This window comes from Medicago truncatula, chromosome 4 (genome assembly GCF_003473485.1).
Source record: "Medicago truncatula cultivar Jemalong A17 chromosome 4, MtrunA17r5.0-ANR, whole genome shotgun sequence".
NCBI classification, from domain to species: Eukaryota; Viridiplantae; Streptophyta; class Magnoliopsida; order Fabales; family Fabaceae; genus Medicago; species Medicago truncatula.
This window is the reverse complement of record NC_053045.1, coordinates 3977876-3994076: the sequence shown is the minus strand read 5'-3', so window position 1 is coordinate 3994076 and position 16201 is coordinate 3977876. Positions and strand designations below refer to the sequence as shown.

Sequence of the window (16201 nt, the reverse complement as noted above, 5' to 3'; positions counted from 1 at the left end):
TAGCATCTTAGATATTAAATTTTAATTTGATCATTGTATATTATTCAATAAAATTACAATTAATTAGTATTCAGACCTTTTTCTAAGGGGGAAATTAGTATTCAAACCTACTCGATTAAGTAAATAAAAGTAATCAAATCTCCTTAATAAAAAATAGATTAAAACAATTACGCTCAATATAAAATATAGATCTTTCAAAGTTTGATCAATTCACTTGCAAATTAGGCCGAATATCTTTAGAATGGGGATTAAAAAAACTTTATATCTTTATCACAATGACTACAATTAACTATATTCAAGGCTACATTTTTTTTAGAAAGGAATATTCACGGTTGCATGGTTCTATATATATGTCATGCAAAAGATGAACAAATCGCAACTACTCACTCAATTTACATCTCCTTATAAACATTATCTTGTTTCCCTTTTTGCTTCTTTTTATTTCAAATGGGTGCTTTCAAAATCTTTTTATTTCTTTTCCTATCTTGTTACACCTACACAACCGTCACCGCACAAAATGAGACTGGTTTCGTGAGTTCAATAGATCCTAAGGTTTTCCAAAGGGAACAAAATGCTAGCCATTTTAGGTTTTACTGGCAAGACATAGTGGCCGGAGATAACGCAGCCTCATTCGATATCATTTCATCACTCCCGGACTATAACAAAACTAGTGTCTTTGGTTTGGTGAAAATCATAGACAACCCTTTAACCTTGGGACCTCAATTAAGCTCAAAATTGGTTGGAAGGGCTCAAGGAATATATGCCTCTATTTCACAAACCGTGCTCAATTTTCTTATGATTATGAACTTTGCTTTGTTTGAAGGAAAGTATAATGGAAGCACCATTACTATTTCAGGAAGAATGTTGCTAACAATAAGGTTAGAGAAATGCCTGTGATTGGTGGAAGTGGAGTTTTTAGGTTTGCTAAGGGATATGCTGAAGCTAGTACTTACTCTTCTGATCCCAACACAGGAGATGCTACAATTGAGTACAATGTTTATGTTTCTCATTATATTTAATTTATATGCTTTGCATTGTATGAGATATATAATTTTCCCTTTGTGTGAATCATGTGGTATTGTTTCTTAGCTTCCTATCATTTAGCATCAATCACAAATTTATGAATTTTTCACAAACACTTAATTTTATAGTTCTTTTTGTTCTTGATGTTATTAGTTTGTTATTAATCCATAATCATGTTTAGTAGAGTTAGTTGTGATTAACTATACATTTAGATTAAAAAATAGGAAACCTAAAAAGTTAGTTTTAAAATTGGAAGGATTAAAACATTAATTTGGATAAAATGGGAGGACCAATTAGAGAGTGAGAGAGTGCTTTGTTTGCATGAAATGTAAGTGTTATAATTTACATCTATCAATTGGTCAATACATGATGCAAATTGGGTTCTTTTTAAGAAGAATGCAAGATCCAATTTTAACAGAGATTCTTACTAAATCATAGCTAAATTATTGCATGAATGTTTTAGGATTTGAACACCTCTATATATGTTTTGAACCTCTTTTGCGTCAAAATTTAATTTAATTTTTTTTACACAAGTGAAATTCGAAAAATATAAAAGGGTGTTAAGATCCTAAGATATGAATTACTTGTTCTATTCAAATTTTAGAATATTAACATATCAAAATCCTAAAAATACAGTTAGTCTCAGTTCTACCATGGCTAATTTTTCCTTTTAGATAATGATAGATTAATATATTTCAAATTATATAATACGAAAATTGGAGAGCATTTTCAGGGTTTTTAGGGGTGCAGGAGAGGAGAGGCAATGGGGTTGGGAATAAAATCATAAGCAGAAATGATGGGAAAGCCCAACGATTTTTAACTGGGTTGGCTTAACTATAATATCAGGCCACTTTCACTATCTATCCACGCCCCCTTTTTTTTTTAAACTTAATATACTAAATATGTTTCCAAGTGAATGAATGATATTGTTAATACACTAGTTAAGTACGACTTGCTTTTCATCTAATAATGTTTTTCAATCAAGCTTTGAAGGATAAATAAAATGCTTTGAGATGAAACTTGAGCATGAACTACTTGTAAACACAAGTACTTTTTGTTACAACTTGTAAACACAAGTTAGTTCTCCTTAAGTAAGTTTCAAGTGCTTAACCCAACAATTATGAATTGGCGTGACTTGTATTTTGGGCACCTTTTGGGATTAGGGCTAACAGGTATTTTTGGGACCGGAGTTGTGAGACTGTTTTTTTATGTCAATAGATTACTATTGTGAATTTCTTTTTTCACTCTTTCAGTTTCTCACATGCTCTTCACATTTTTAATTTACTCTATTTGAATTATATAATTTAAAGGATTTCTATAATATTTTGAATCACATAAAATACTTAGAAAACACCTATAAATTACACTGGTTCTTTCAACTCTTGCTTCAAAACCGTTCTGAAAACATAATCCGAAAAAATATTAATAGTTTGAATTATATAATCCCAGTTGTGTTACCCTATTGCATAGCACGTCTAAGCCAGACAAAATATACTAATCAAATAAACATAAACCCTATTGCGTAGCATGTCTAAGCCTGTCAGATTGGACTCCTTGCTCTATTTGGACACTAACCAAAATCCACTTCGTTATGTCCCTGATGCAGCCTAATAGTGGGACCTCCCTGCTCCATCGTGCCACGATCATGTTGAAATTCGAATCATTTGCTTTGGCATTCTTCAAATTGTGCCACGATAATCACCAATCGTGGCACAACATTTCCAGTGACTTCATGTTATATTACAACACCAAAAATGTGCAAAATTGCAGTACAAAATTAATACATATACAAAACTTAGTACAAAAATAATAAAACAAATACAAAATTTTCTCACATCTTAATCTCATATGTGTCAGATAGTTAGTTACGCAGATAGGCCGAGGACAGATATGTCTGATGGGCCACCAAGATATGAATCAAGAATAGGTTCCTCCTTCTCAACATCTGGCATATCATCATTCTCAGCATTTTAAGCATCCTCATGCTGATCTGATTCATCCTCCTTATGTTGAGACTCTTGCGCCTTCTCATGCTCTGGCTCTGTATCCTTCGACTCTGGCACTTGAGACGTTCAAGATCCACCACACAATCCCCTGCCCCTTTTCGTATTCATCTTCCCATATGCATGTTTTCTTCGCTCTCGCCTAAATAATCCAACCATGGTAGTTGGTTGCCTCTAACACAACCTATGTGGATCTATATCTGAAAGCAATCATTGTCACACATACAAATCAACAAAATTCAAAGACAAATCAATCTGATCTTGTTTTGGATTATGTAATTTGAATTGCTAAACAATCTATTTCAGATTATATAATCTGAAATAAAAAACACCAATAAAAAAATTAACAATAAAAGAACAAATGTGAACCAACCTTTTGTTTGGTGGTTAAAAGGGTTAAAATATGCTGAAATATACCGATCTCACTTCAAGAATGATATAATTTGTAGTTGTTCATATTCTGGTTAATTTGGAGAAGTTTAGGTCAAAAAATTGTAGCTCTTCAATGAGGGAAGTTTTGAGTGTTACTTATATACTACTATAGTGATGTTTTTGATTATATAATCTGAAGTGTGTTGTTTTTTTTTTTTTTTTTTTGTGAATTCGGTAACTCCATATCTCACATCAATGAAATTTAGATTTATGGGGCAAGCATCAATTGCAATTACTAACCAAAATAACCACAAACAACAATAACAACAACATATCTAGATCTAATATAGCAACCAAGTGTAAAACAAAATTACAATCGAACCAAAGAATGAACAAGATAAAGAGAGTAGAGAAAAGAGAACAACACCAAATAATTGTTAACTCAGTTTGGTACAACAATGACCTACTATAGGGTAGAGAGATCTCGAACTTGATACCTTAAGAGGAGCACACTTCAAAATCCAAACCCTAACTCTAGAATCTACCCCCAAAAGAGAACCAACTCTTAGCCTTTGATTTCCTAAGGATATTCTCTTTTGGTCTCCCAAGACTCGCACAATTTGCTCACAAAGACTCTCCTTTGAAGTGTTCCTCGACCCCATAATTCTCTCCTCAAAAGGCACCAACCCTTTTCCAAGAGCCCCCTCTTTTGGTTCTTCAAGATTCACATCTTGAAGCTTTGAATCTCGCCTAAAGACTCTCAACCTTTAGTATCCATGTATCCTAAAAGTTCCATCCTTTGATTTCCATGAGATCCACCAAACTTACTCAACAAATGGGTCAAGTAGTGCTTAAATAGTGTTTCAAATCATGTCAAATTGTGATGTGATTGCACTAATTGTGCCACGATTTTACGTTAGTAAACAATACAATACTAAATGTTATCCAAAATCGTGCCACGATTTATCCTCTCGTGCCACGATTTTTGCCGTGACAAACCTCCAAATTGTTGACTCAAAATTATGTCACAATTTTCTTTCTGAAACACAAACATCAAATTTTGAGTCAATATTCAACAGTTGATCTATAATATAATATAAAAAGTTTTAAAAGAGAAATTACAATACTTTAATGGAAAAACTCTTTGACGTAAAAAAACTTTTTCAACATTCAAATTATATAATTCAAAAGAGTAAAAAACTTTAACTCAAAATTACACTTTTTTTTACAATAAAATACTCTACTCATTGTTTTCAAATAACACAAATATTTCTATTACTATTTTAAAATTTAAGTTAATATATTTAATATTTCTTTTACAGAATTTAAAATATTTTCACACTTTTTAAAAATATTTACATGGTAAAACTTATATTAATATCAATTCTACTAATGAATACACTTCTTGCACATTACATGCATAGGATGCTTGGTGCCTTTCTTACTGTTTTTTGCTGAATGATTGATTATTAAACTTCGTAGTCAACAAACTTATGACAAAACTATTTTTTGTATTTATGTTTTTTTTTTGGTCTAGTAGTCTAGTGGCTGGAGCTCACACATTTAAATGTGGAGAAGTGTGGTGTTCGGGGTTCGAACCCTGACCCTGCATAAATTATGCAATATCCCTACCAATTGAGCTAAGCTCACGGTGACTGTATTTAGGCTTCTTGATAGAAAGAAAAAAAACTATTTTTTGTGCAACACATTTTCATTTTTAATTATTTTTCTCTCCCCACGTTGTAGGTCGTTTGTTTCCTGCATGTACATATTATAACTATATAAGTACACGAGAAAAATAGTTCTTCTAGAATAATATATATATATACCCACACACATGTATGTATTTGGTGAATTTTTTTCAATTGACAAATATTAATAAACTGATGATTATGTTAGTTTTCTTGTTTCCAATATGTCATCATGCTTAAAATTCATCGGTATATACCAACCAAACTACCCACTTTTTAACTGAAAATGTCAAACACATTGTTTCCGAGCACCTACTTATTATGACCTATTTGGAGAAAACTAACACCTTTAGTTTCAAATAAATAATAAAACATAAACTAAAATTTGAATTTCAGCTGAAAGAGATATTTATATTTAGTGTTGACACATCTTGAATACTATAATTATATATAGTAGAAAACCTATAAAAAAATGGTACTTTTAAATTTATTGGAACTAGGACGAATGGTTTCATATCCACTTTTGTGCCATTTTCTTACAAAGAAAATTAAAATAGTAATTGTGATCCGCCACAACTAAAAAAATGCATTTCAACTTTTAGTAGAAACTTCTTAAATGGAAAATAAACCATTTTTGTTGTTGTGATATTAGTACAAAGTTAATGTGATATTTAATAGTATAGGTCTTCTTAACAACTGTTATGACACTTGTTAAGAATACGTAAATAACAATAATTGATGAATTTTAAGTAGAAAAAATTTGATTTTAAAGTTTTAATGCATTGAATGTATCATTTCCAAAATCATTTCTAAAACAACATTTTTTATTTAGTCTTTTTATCAAATGTCTTAAATGCAGTTGTTAATATTTCGTGTATGGGTGTTGTATGAAATGATGAATTAACAAAAGTGTACTTTTTACCTGAATCAAAATGGGTGGGTGCGGTTCATTAGTCAACAAAAGACTCCGGAGACTTTTTGAAATTTCTGTTTGTGGAAGAGATTTTTTCATATTCGAATAAAAAGAAAGATTTACAGAACATGTTTTATTAAGTAAATAATAATATAAATGATTGTTTTCCTATATTTATTGGTTTTTTTTCTTGTGGCGTGGAAGAAAATATGTCAACAAGAGGAAGGTTAGCAACATTCATTTTTTAATACTCTTTGATACTCATTTTTTTATGGGAAATGCTAACCGGTGCCTCCGGGGCACCGGTTAAACATATGAAAAATGAAATTATATAGTAGTTAATGCATTAAAATTGTTTAATTAATTGATAATAAAGTCAAAAACAGTTTTCTTTTATGGTAATAATTCCCTTTTATGGTATGCTTAAGTACTAGTGCCCCGGGAGCACCGGTTAACAGGACCCTTTTTTTATTGTATAAAATTAATGTATGTCCCACAACTTTGTATAGATTCTATTTCTAAGATGTAGATCCACAATAATTTAAACCATTAAAAAGATGAATATTAAAGAGAGTGTATTGAATAGTCTTTTAAAATAGGGAATGAAGTTTCAAATTTCAACTAAAAAAATATAGTCAAATTTAGTGTACATTGTATTGAATAAGGTTATGTGCAGTGGAAAAAGTTATGGAAAGTCCCAAATAAAGGTTCGACAAAGAAATCTATTTCCTTCTATCATTATTATAAATAAATATATTCATTTTAAAAATTTATTAAACAATTAATATATCTGATTATTATTGTTTAAATATATCAGTTATTCAATAAATTTGTAAAATGAGTATTTATTTATAATAATGATAAGAGAAAGTAAGTTATTCAATAAATTTGTAAAATGAGTATTTATTTATAATAATGATAAGAGAAAGTATGTTTTTTTATCCCAAAGGTTTTCATAATCAAATTAAAAAAGCAATAAAATTCTTAAAAGACATGACCATTTAACAAACTTACAAAATTCTTCTTATTAACTACTGATATATTTTTACTATCATAAATATAAAGTGAAAATTAATAATTTGAAAGTAATGCACATTGTATAAATTTGAGCCCACGTAAAAAATCAGTTAATAATTGGAGGGCCAGATAATGTTGTTCTTAATACACTTTTTAAGATCTTGACTCCTTCAAACGTGGCCATATAATGGAAGAATGGAAGTAGAAGTGCATTTGTTTACCTTTCTAAAATAAAACCGACAACAAACGCAGAACACATTCTACACGCACAAAGACTTAAAAGAGTACTTGAGTACCTGTTTCCATGTTTGTGTCTCTTTGGTCAAGTAGGAAAGAATGAAAGCAAAGTGATGCATGCGAGTCAATGAAATGATTCAACCGTGAACCAACAACCACGCCACACACACACCCCACTCAGGCCTAGAACCAACCATTAAGAGAAGGAAAATTATACACCAATAACAACTCTAATTTTGGTTTCAAAAATATATTTTTAAAGGCCTTCTACCAAGTCTTTGTAAGTTTAAGTCAGCTGGTATTCACAATGCATAATATATGTAAGATCTAGAGTTCGAACATCGACCACCACAAAAAAAAAGGCCTTCTACGATAGACTTGTAAATTAAAGTTCACTTATACTTGTAAATCAATTAATTAATTATCAAATTTATATTTTATTGTACTAATTTCTTTAAAAAAATAATCATACTATTTTTCTACATTTTATCACAATTATGTGGAATAAAAAATTTTAAAAATTATTTTGCTGACATTTTTGGTAAATAAGTTATCATAGTTGTAAATGATAGAAAATAGTTATTTCTTAACAAAAAAAAAAACATTTAACTATTAAGATAAGGAAAATGTTAAAGTGTATTTTAAGACATTTTTAAAAAAAATTAAAATAGAAATATTTTTTTGAGAATTTGCGAAAAATATATATTCAACTTTTTTAAATGATTAAAAAATGTTTTTAATGTAGAGTTCATACTTTTGTTTTTTAACAAATGTCATAGAACATTATTAATAAGATATTTAATTTAAAGATCAAAATTGTCTTTTTTTTATTATACGGGTCTTGCTACAAGTGCCTTAAAGACACCTTTTAAGGATTTCTAGTTAAGAAAATGTTTATAGAAAAAGTTAAATAATTCAATATTATATGGGTCTTGCTACAAGTGCCTTAAATACACAAAGATTTCTAATTAAAAAAATATTTATAGAAAAAGTTAAATAATTTAATTTTCAATACATTAAATACATCAATTTCTATTAAAATGATTAATATTTAAAGGTATTAAAGAGTGCACTAAAAACAAACAATCGTTAGCATTTGGTTAAATAAAGAAAAATACTTTTGCCTACGTTCTACTCCGTTGTTTGTTCTTTTTCGTTTACTTGCTTTTTGATATTTGTTCTCTTTATAAACAAGACAAACCCCTCATCACCTCACCATCACTTCATTTACCTCCATTATTATTCTTTTCTCCTCCACTACTTTACTTTCTCCACATTCATTATCTTAACAAAAATCTCACAAACCCAACCACAATGCCTTCCCAACATTTCCTCACTTTGTTCTTCTTCCTTCTCATATCTTGCAACACACTCACTACTTCAACTTCATCAGAAAAACAAGACACTTTCGATTTTGTTCGTCCGATAGATCGCAAATTGTTAGGCCTAAACAAGAAAGAAAAGCTAAGTCATTTCAGATTCTATTGGCATGACGTCTTGAGTGGAAAAAATCCAACTTCGGTTGCAATTATTCCACCATCATCAAAAGTAAACTCAACCACCGCTTTTGGTTTGGTTAACATGATTGACAACCCTTTAACTTTAGGACCAGAACTGAGTTCTAAGCTTGTTGGAAGAGCTCAAGGATTCTATGCATCTGCTTCACAAGAAGAACTAGGTTTTCTTATGACAATGAATTTTGCTTTCATTGAAGGAAAGTATAATGGTAGTACTCTTACTATCGTAGGGAGGAATCCTGCCATTAATTTGGTTAGGGAGATGCCTGTTGTTGGTGGTAGTGGACTTTTCAGATTTGCTAGAGGATATGCTCAAGCTAATACTCATTGGATTGATTTCAAAACTGGGGATGCTTGTGTTGAGTACAATGTTCATGTTTTTCACTATTGATTGTTGATTATTGTTGTTGTTTTCCATTAAAAAAATTGTTGTTAGAGTTATGTTTATTTTAGAACCCACTAGAATTGGTCTGGTGGTATTGACTTGAGACCTGAAAGTATTCTTCTTCTTGAGGTCTTAGGTTCAATTCTCTATGGACTAATTTAGCTTATTCAAAAAAGTTATGTTTATTTGAGTGTTTGTGCAACTGTGTTGTAATATTTTGCAAAATACTAACAAATATTTAAAGAGATATTATTTAAGGAATAAAAGTAATAATTTTTGCATAGAAAAAGCATGTAATTAGGGCACTTGATGGAGAAACCCTAATTTTGTTTTGTTTGCAAACGTGATATTTTTTATTTTTTTTAGATAGACGAAATGACAAAGCCATTATAAACTTACACATACAAGTGGAGGTACCGGAGTTCGAACCTCAGTCATGACGTCTGGCCTAACAATTTCGGCATTTTACCGATTGAGTTTTGCAAACGTGATATTATGGAAGAATTAGTGCATTTGTTAGTCTTTCTAAATTAAAACGGACCACAAACGCATAACACGTTGGCCACGGCACAAAGACTTGAGTGCTTTTTTCCATATTCGTGGCTCTATGGGAAAGAAAGAATATATGATGTATGTGAATCAATGAAAAGACGCAAAAAGAGTCAACAACCACACCATACACCCATAACCCATTCAGCTATGAACCAATTTTATTTTTTTTAAGAAATCAAATTAGTCCATCCATGAAACCAAATGTTATATTATTTGTTATTTTTAATCAAAAAAAGTTACTTTTAACATTCTTAACTGGTATTTTAAGAGCACTAGTTAATATGGGTCGAATGAAAATTATGCTTCATTTCATTGTTATGAGTAAGAAACTTATGTTCCATTGCCTAAACAATAAAAAGAAGACGAAAATTATGCTCCAATAACAATACTTTAAAAAAAAAAAACTACAATAACCAATACAAAATATTATCTTAAATTATATTGTACTTTTTTTCCTCATATTTAAATCAGCTTCAATTTTTGTTTTACAATATTTTTTAAGTTTTTTATTTTTTAAAGAACAATATTTTGTTAGTAATTTTAGATATTAACAATCTAAAGAACATAAGATTGGTTGTTGGTTGGAGTTTGGATTGTCAATAAACCGAGCCAATTCAAATAAAGCTTAAGACTCAACTCAATTATTGATTCGTTGAACATGAGTTAAAAATGAAGTCTTTTAATTAAATGAATTGATCTTAAGTCATGTATAGCTTAGCTTGATTCATGAACTAACTCGATAATTGATTTAGTTTGCAAAACTTCTCATATTTTTTAAATTAAACATTTCAAAAATCATTCAACTTTTATATACAATTGTTGATGTCTAGTATTTTATATTTTAAACCTAATCTTGTTTTTATCTACTTTAACTATATTTAAATAGTCAAAACATAGTCACTTGGTTCACGATTCTCTTTGATATGTGATACGAGTTTGAATACGTAGTTAACAACCCTTAAAGTATTAAGTACGTGAAGACTATGCATTTTAAAATAATAACATTTTGAAAATTATAAAATCTATATCATCCATGAAGTAATAACATTGAAATATGTAAGTTTGTGAACATCAATATTATAAAATTAACTTGTAATGTATATTTTACAATTTTTAAAATGTATAGCTATCACGCAATCAATACTTTAAGGGTGGTAATTGTGTATCCAAACTTTTATCACGTAACAAAGAGAACCATGGTTCAAGTGACTATGTTTCCACCTTCTAAATATAGTATTGTTAAAATGACTATGTTTCGTCCAAGAGTAGAATTGTTGAAGTTGATAGATATAGGTTTCATCTCGACGAAAATAAAATGCCAACTTCTCATATATGGTGATAAGCCTCGTGAAATATCATCTTGTGTGAACTAAGTTTCCCTATCCAGACATGACCAAGAAGAAGAAAATTATGGATATTTTTCAAAAGTTTATGGAAATATTCACCAAGTTGGAAGTTAGCATCTCATTTGTTGAGGCCCTTGATCAAATGCTAATGTATGCCAAATTCATGAAGGAGTTAACGAAGAAAAAGAAGCAGCAGCCACTGGATGATGAAAATGTTGTGTTAACTGAAGAATCCAACTAATAGCTGTGCCATAGAGAGTAAACATAAAACCCGATAGAAGCGGAGTATATTAGTTGGAAGGCAAATCAACAATTCGTGGTGGCATTATCAACAACTCAATCAGAGTATATTGCCCTTGTTGAAGGGGTGAAATATGGTTGAAAGGTATGATTGGTGAGTTAGGAATTACTCAAGAATGTGTGAAGATACATTGTGATAGTCAAAGTGTCATTCACTTGGCGAATCATCAAGTGTATCATGAGAGGACAAAGCGCATTGACATTCGCTTGCACTTTGTTAGAGATATGATTGAATCAAAAGAGATTGTGGTGGAAAAAGTGGCATCGGAAGATAATCCGGCGGATGTGTTTACCAAGTGATTACCTAGATCAAGGTTCAAGCATTGCTTGGACTTGATCAAGTTCATTGAAGATTAATTCCCTTTTGGAGAGAGCATCATGGTGGTTGATGGTTAAATTGACATCACCACCAATTAGAAGTCAAGGTGGAGAATGTTGTATATTGGCTTCAAATTTGTGGTTTGGAAGAACAGAGAAATCGTGACACGATTACATCAACGTGTCACGATTTTCCAAGCAGCGAGCATGGTTTGCAGGGTGCTCAATCGTGTCACGATTTTGGGAAAACGTGACACGATTTTCAAATTTGCTCGGTACGTTTTCAAGATAAGGTTGGTCGTACCTTGGGTCGTACGCACCAATCGTGCCACGTTTTGGAAAACTTGACATGATTTTGACAGCTGAAGACTGCTATATAAATGTTCTTGTGCAGATTTTGAAGGTGAGCTTGAAGGGAGAGAAACTTGGATTACAAAGGAGGTAACTTTAGGGTTGAGTGTCTTTGTAGTGAGGATCTCTTGGGTTGGGAAACATTGTAAACACCTTGGGTAGTGAGATTTCACCATTGGAATGATCAAAAAGCTTCCTTTTGTATTTTCTCTTAGGATTCATATTGTGAGAGTGGGTGACACAAAATGGGTAGAAATTAGATCTTGTTCTTGTGTAAGTTTGCAAGCTATTTTCTTGTAACTCTTTGTAACACTTTCATCATAGTGGATTGGAGAGCTACTCTCTCCTCTAGATTAGGTTATATTGGACCGAACTGGGTCAACAATCTCGGTGTGTTTGTTCCTTTCTTTCATTGCTTATCTTTGTGCTTTGATTATGCTTGTGGTTTTGTTCTACACTTAGATCTAGGTCTGTTTTTGTTGTTGTTGCTTGGAGACACTTTACACATTGATTACCACTTCCTTTATTCCACTTCGGTTTTTGAATTAGATATATTTAAAAAAAAAAAATAATGAAATATCTAAAAAATAAAATAGAATTAGAAAAATACTTTGACCCTACATCCCACTCCTTTTGTCCATTCCTATTTTTGAATTAGATATATTTCAAAAAAAATAAAAATGAAATATCTAAATAAAAAATAAAAGTAGAAAAATACTTTGACCCTACACCCCCACTCCTTTTGTCCACTTTCCTCTCTTTATATTTGTTCCTCACCTTCACTTCACTAAGCCTCCATTATTATTCTCCACTACTTTACTATCTCCACAGTAGCATCAAAACGTCAACATTTTTACCACAATGTCTTCCAAACATTTCCTCACTTTGTTCTTCTTCCTTCTTATCTCTTGTAACACACTCACTTCTTCAACATTAGAAAAAGAAGATACCTTTGATTTTGTTCGTCCAATAGATCGCAAGTTGTTAGGCCTAAACAAGAAGGAAAAGCTAAGTCATTTCAAATTATATTGGCATGACATAGTTAGTGGAAAAAATCCAACTTCGGTTGCAATTGTTCCACCATCATCAAAAGTAAACTCAACCACTTTTTTTGGTTTAGTTAGCATGATTGACAACCCTTTAACTTTAGGACCCGAATTGAGTTCTAAACTTGTTGGTAGAGCTCAAGGATTCTATGCATCTGCTTCACAGGAAGAAATAGGTTTTCTTATGACAATGAATTTTGCTTTCATTGAAGGAAAGTATAATGGTAGTACCATTACTATCTTGGGGAGGAATCATGCTCGTAATAAGGTTAGGGAAATGCCTGTTGTTGGTGGTAGTGGACTTTTCAGATTTGCTAGAGGTTATGCTGAAGCTACTACTCATTGGATTGATGCCAAAGCTGGGGATGCTTGTGTTGAGTACAATGTTCACGTTTTTCACTATTGATTGTTAATTATTGTTGTTGTTTTCCATTAAAAAAAATATTGTTTTCTTCAAGTTATGTTTATTTTACTGGTCAATCTGGTTTCGAACCCTGCGTTGGGTTCGATAGGTTATGCCTAGGTGTGTATCTATATGCTACGCATTGCGTTGTTAACTGGATTTTCGTTCGGTTGGTTTCTAATTTACTACTTTTATTATTCATTGTTGTATTACCGTTTTCGGTTGAGTTGTGGTTGTTGAGTCAGGTTTACTAGCCAATTATATAATATACAAGTGAGACAAATCATTCATATATTACTTAGTTTCCAACATTTTGATTTGTAAATCTCAATATTAAATCAAATGAGATACTTGACCAAGAAAAAATCAAATGAGATATAATATAATTAATTAATTCAATGGTAAAAAACATATTTATGGATGGGAGAATGGAAGTACAAGTGCATTTGTTGGATTTTTTGTAATACTCTTCATCCCATTTGATTTAAAAAAAAAAAGTGGAGAAGATCTTTACTCAAAAAAAATATACAAATGCCCGAAAAAAGAAGATATAATTGCCCTACCCATATGAAATGGCCAACATGCACTATTCTTCCATTTTATATATATTTGTTGTATAATGATGGTTGCCATATTATAATATGGCGAACATGAAGGGCCACTTTTCTTCTCTCTTTTTTCTTTCATTTTTTTAAATGGGTTTTTAGGATAAAAGATTACTAAAATAAACATTTTTTTATTTTAATTGAAAACTACAAAAACAATTAAATGAGTTAGCATTTCCCTTGTTTCTTTATATGATGCATGCGAGTCAATGAAATGACGCAATCATGAGCCAACAACTACGCCACACACCTATTCAGATTCAGCCATGTGATGCCATGGAACCAAATGATATGTTTTCCTATCTATGTTTTTTCTCATTGTTATGATTAAGAAAAGGGATAAACATGTTCCCTAAAATATTATGAGTTTTTAAATTTAGTTCTTAGAAATTTTTCAAGGGTCTTGCTAATAAATAATTTAAGGACATTTGTTAAGGATTTAAAAAAGAAAACAATTGATAGTTTTTATGTAGAAAATGTTGTTTTTTGATGTTTCAATGTGTTTAATATACAAATTACAAGATAAAATTTTTACATTAAATTTTTTATCAAGTGTCTTGAGGTCACTTGTTAGCATGTCCTAAATTTTAATGGTAATTTTAGTCTTTTATAAACCCCATATGTAAGGATCACCGTGTGATCAGCAGATACAACTCAACATGCGGAGGGATAGACGTAAATCGATCGAGATAGTATAGATACCGCACATAATGATCACATTGCGATCAACAGGTGCAGCTTGACAACTGATTAGGTTATCACGTCCCACAAACTCATCACCTTATGTGAATTAACTCGAATAAGACTTGACTGTTACATAAATCCAACAAATGAATAGGGGGAATCCTAATCGTTGTTAACATTTCTGCAACCAAAAAAGGTAACTTGCTCTGTTGCAAATAGATAAAATTGCAAATCTTTAAACCCTCAACTTTTTATTTTATTTTATTGTTAAAAAATAATAAGTAACGTGAATTGTTTGGATGAAACGACACAATTCATGTGGATATGATACTCTACTTGCACTTTATTACTTAGTAAACAATTTGATACACTTGCCTAATCCGACCATCACATACATTGTGTTGAATCATCATATTAGGACAATATCAACAATACAAGTAAGATTGAGACCATATCTTCACACAAAATTTTAAGGCATCATGTATATGGGGAATCTCACTCATATGTTGTTCGCTATCTACTCTTTTATTCAATGTAGAACATCAACTCACACTTTACACATTAACATATCTTAATAAGTGTGAGACCATCAGTGTTTGTAATCATGTGACATAGGCAAATATGGTCTAAAGGAGGCATAACATATTAAAAAAGGTGGCTTGGAAGTGGATTAATCGAATGAAGTTTATGTTCATTTTTTTGTGAGAAAAGAGAAAGGAAATTAGAAAGAAAAAAACGAAAATGAAAAAGAAAATTGAACATGAGAGAAACGATATGGAAAAAAATATATGTAATGTTTGTGAGGGGATATAGATTTGTTGAGAAGTTGAAGATTTTTGGGTTTTAATTTTACCAAAAAAGTTAGACAAAATTAAAAAAATGTCACATTATTTTAAAATGTTCATTAAACATGTATTTTATCAACTCAGCATAAGATATATTCATTTTTCCATTGTCACATCCCAAAGATCAAATGTAAAGGAATTTTAAATAATATATGCTGAATAAAAAATAGTGTTAAAGCAAATCAGATGCATGCAAAAAAATAAATTTTAAGAATAAAAGAATCAAACAATTGACATACAAATGTTGGGATCATACTAGGTTGAGAGCAATCACAAAAGTAAGATTGACACAACATGTTCACTTAAAATGTTTAATAAATATGTATTTTGTCAATTCAACCTAACACGTCTACAATTTTCCCTTGTTAGATCCCACCAAAGACTAAAGATCAAAGAGAATGACATCTAAAAACTAAAATTTATGACAATAAATTAAATAAATGATATCTAAAACTAAAAAAAAGGTTCATCATAATGTGACTTTTGGGGGAGTCTAAACTGGGTTGGATAAGATCAGCTACAAAAGTTAAGACTCACGCCACATCTTCATCTAAAACCTTAAAACATTAGATATATGAGTCATTTCACCTATA

General features: G+C 30.8%; 2 protein-coding genes and 1 pseudogene across 2 annotated transcripts; all 3 read left to right on the top strand.

The window, feature by feature from the left end:
• The first annotated feature begins 447 nt into the window (after nt 1-447).
• On the top strand, nt 448-1043 carry LOC25491435 (dirigent protein 22-like; annotated as a pseudogene).
• A 7417-nt stretch (nt 1044-8460) lies between these two features.
• Nucleotides 8461-9405, top strand: LOC25491434 (dirigent protein 20). Its single transcript, XM_013599345.3, has one exon. The coding sequence runs from the start codon at nt 8571-8573 to the stop codon at nt 9162-9164; it is 594 nt and encodes a 197-aa protein (XP_013454799.1). The 5' UTR covers nt 8461-8570; the 3' UTR covers nt 9165-9405.
• Nucleotides 9406-12798: 3393 nt separating this feature from the next.
• Nucleotides 12799-13766, top strand: LOC25491433 (dirigent protein 20). The gene has a single exon (XM_013599344.3). It carries the CDS (start codon nt 12887-12889, stop codon nt 13475-13477), a length of 591 nt encoding a protein of 196 aa, XP_013454798.1. The 5' UTR covers nt 12799-12886; the 3' UTR covers nt 13478-13766.
• Nucleotides 13767-16201: the final 2435 nt, after the last annotated feature.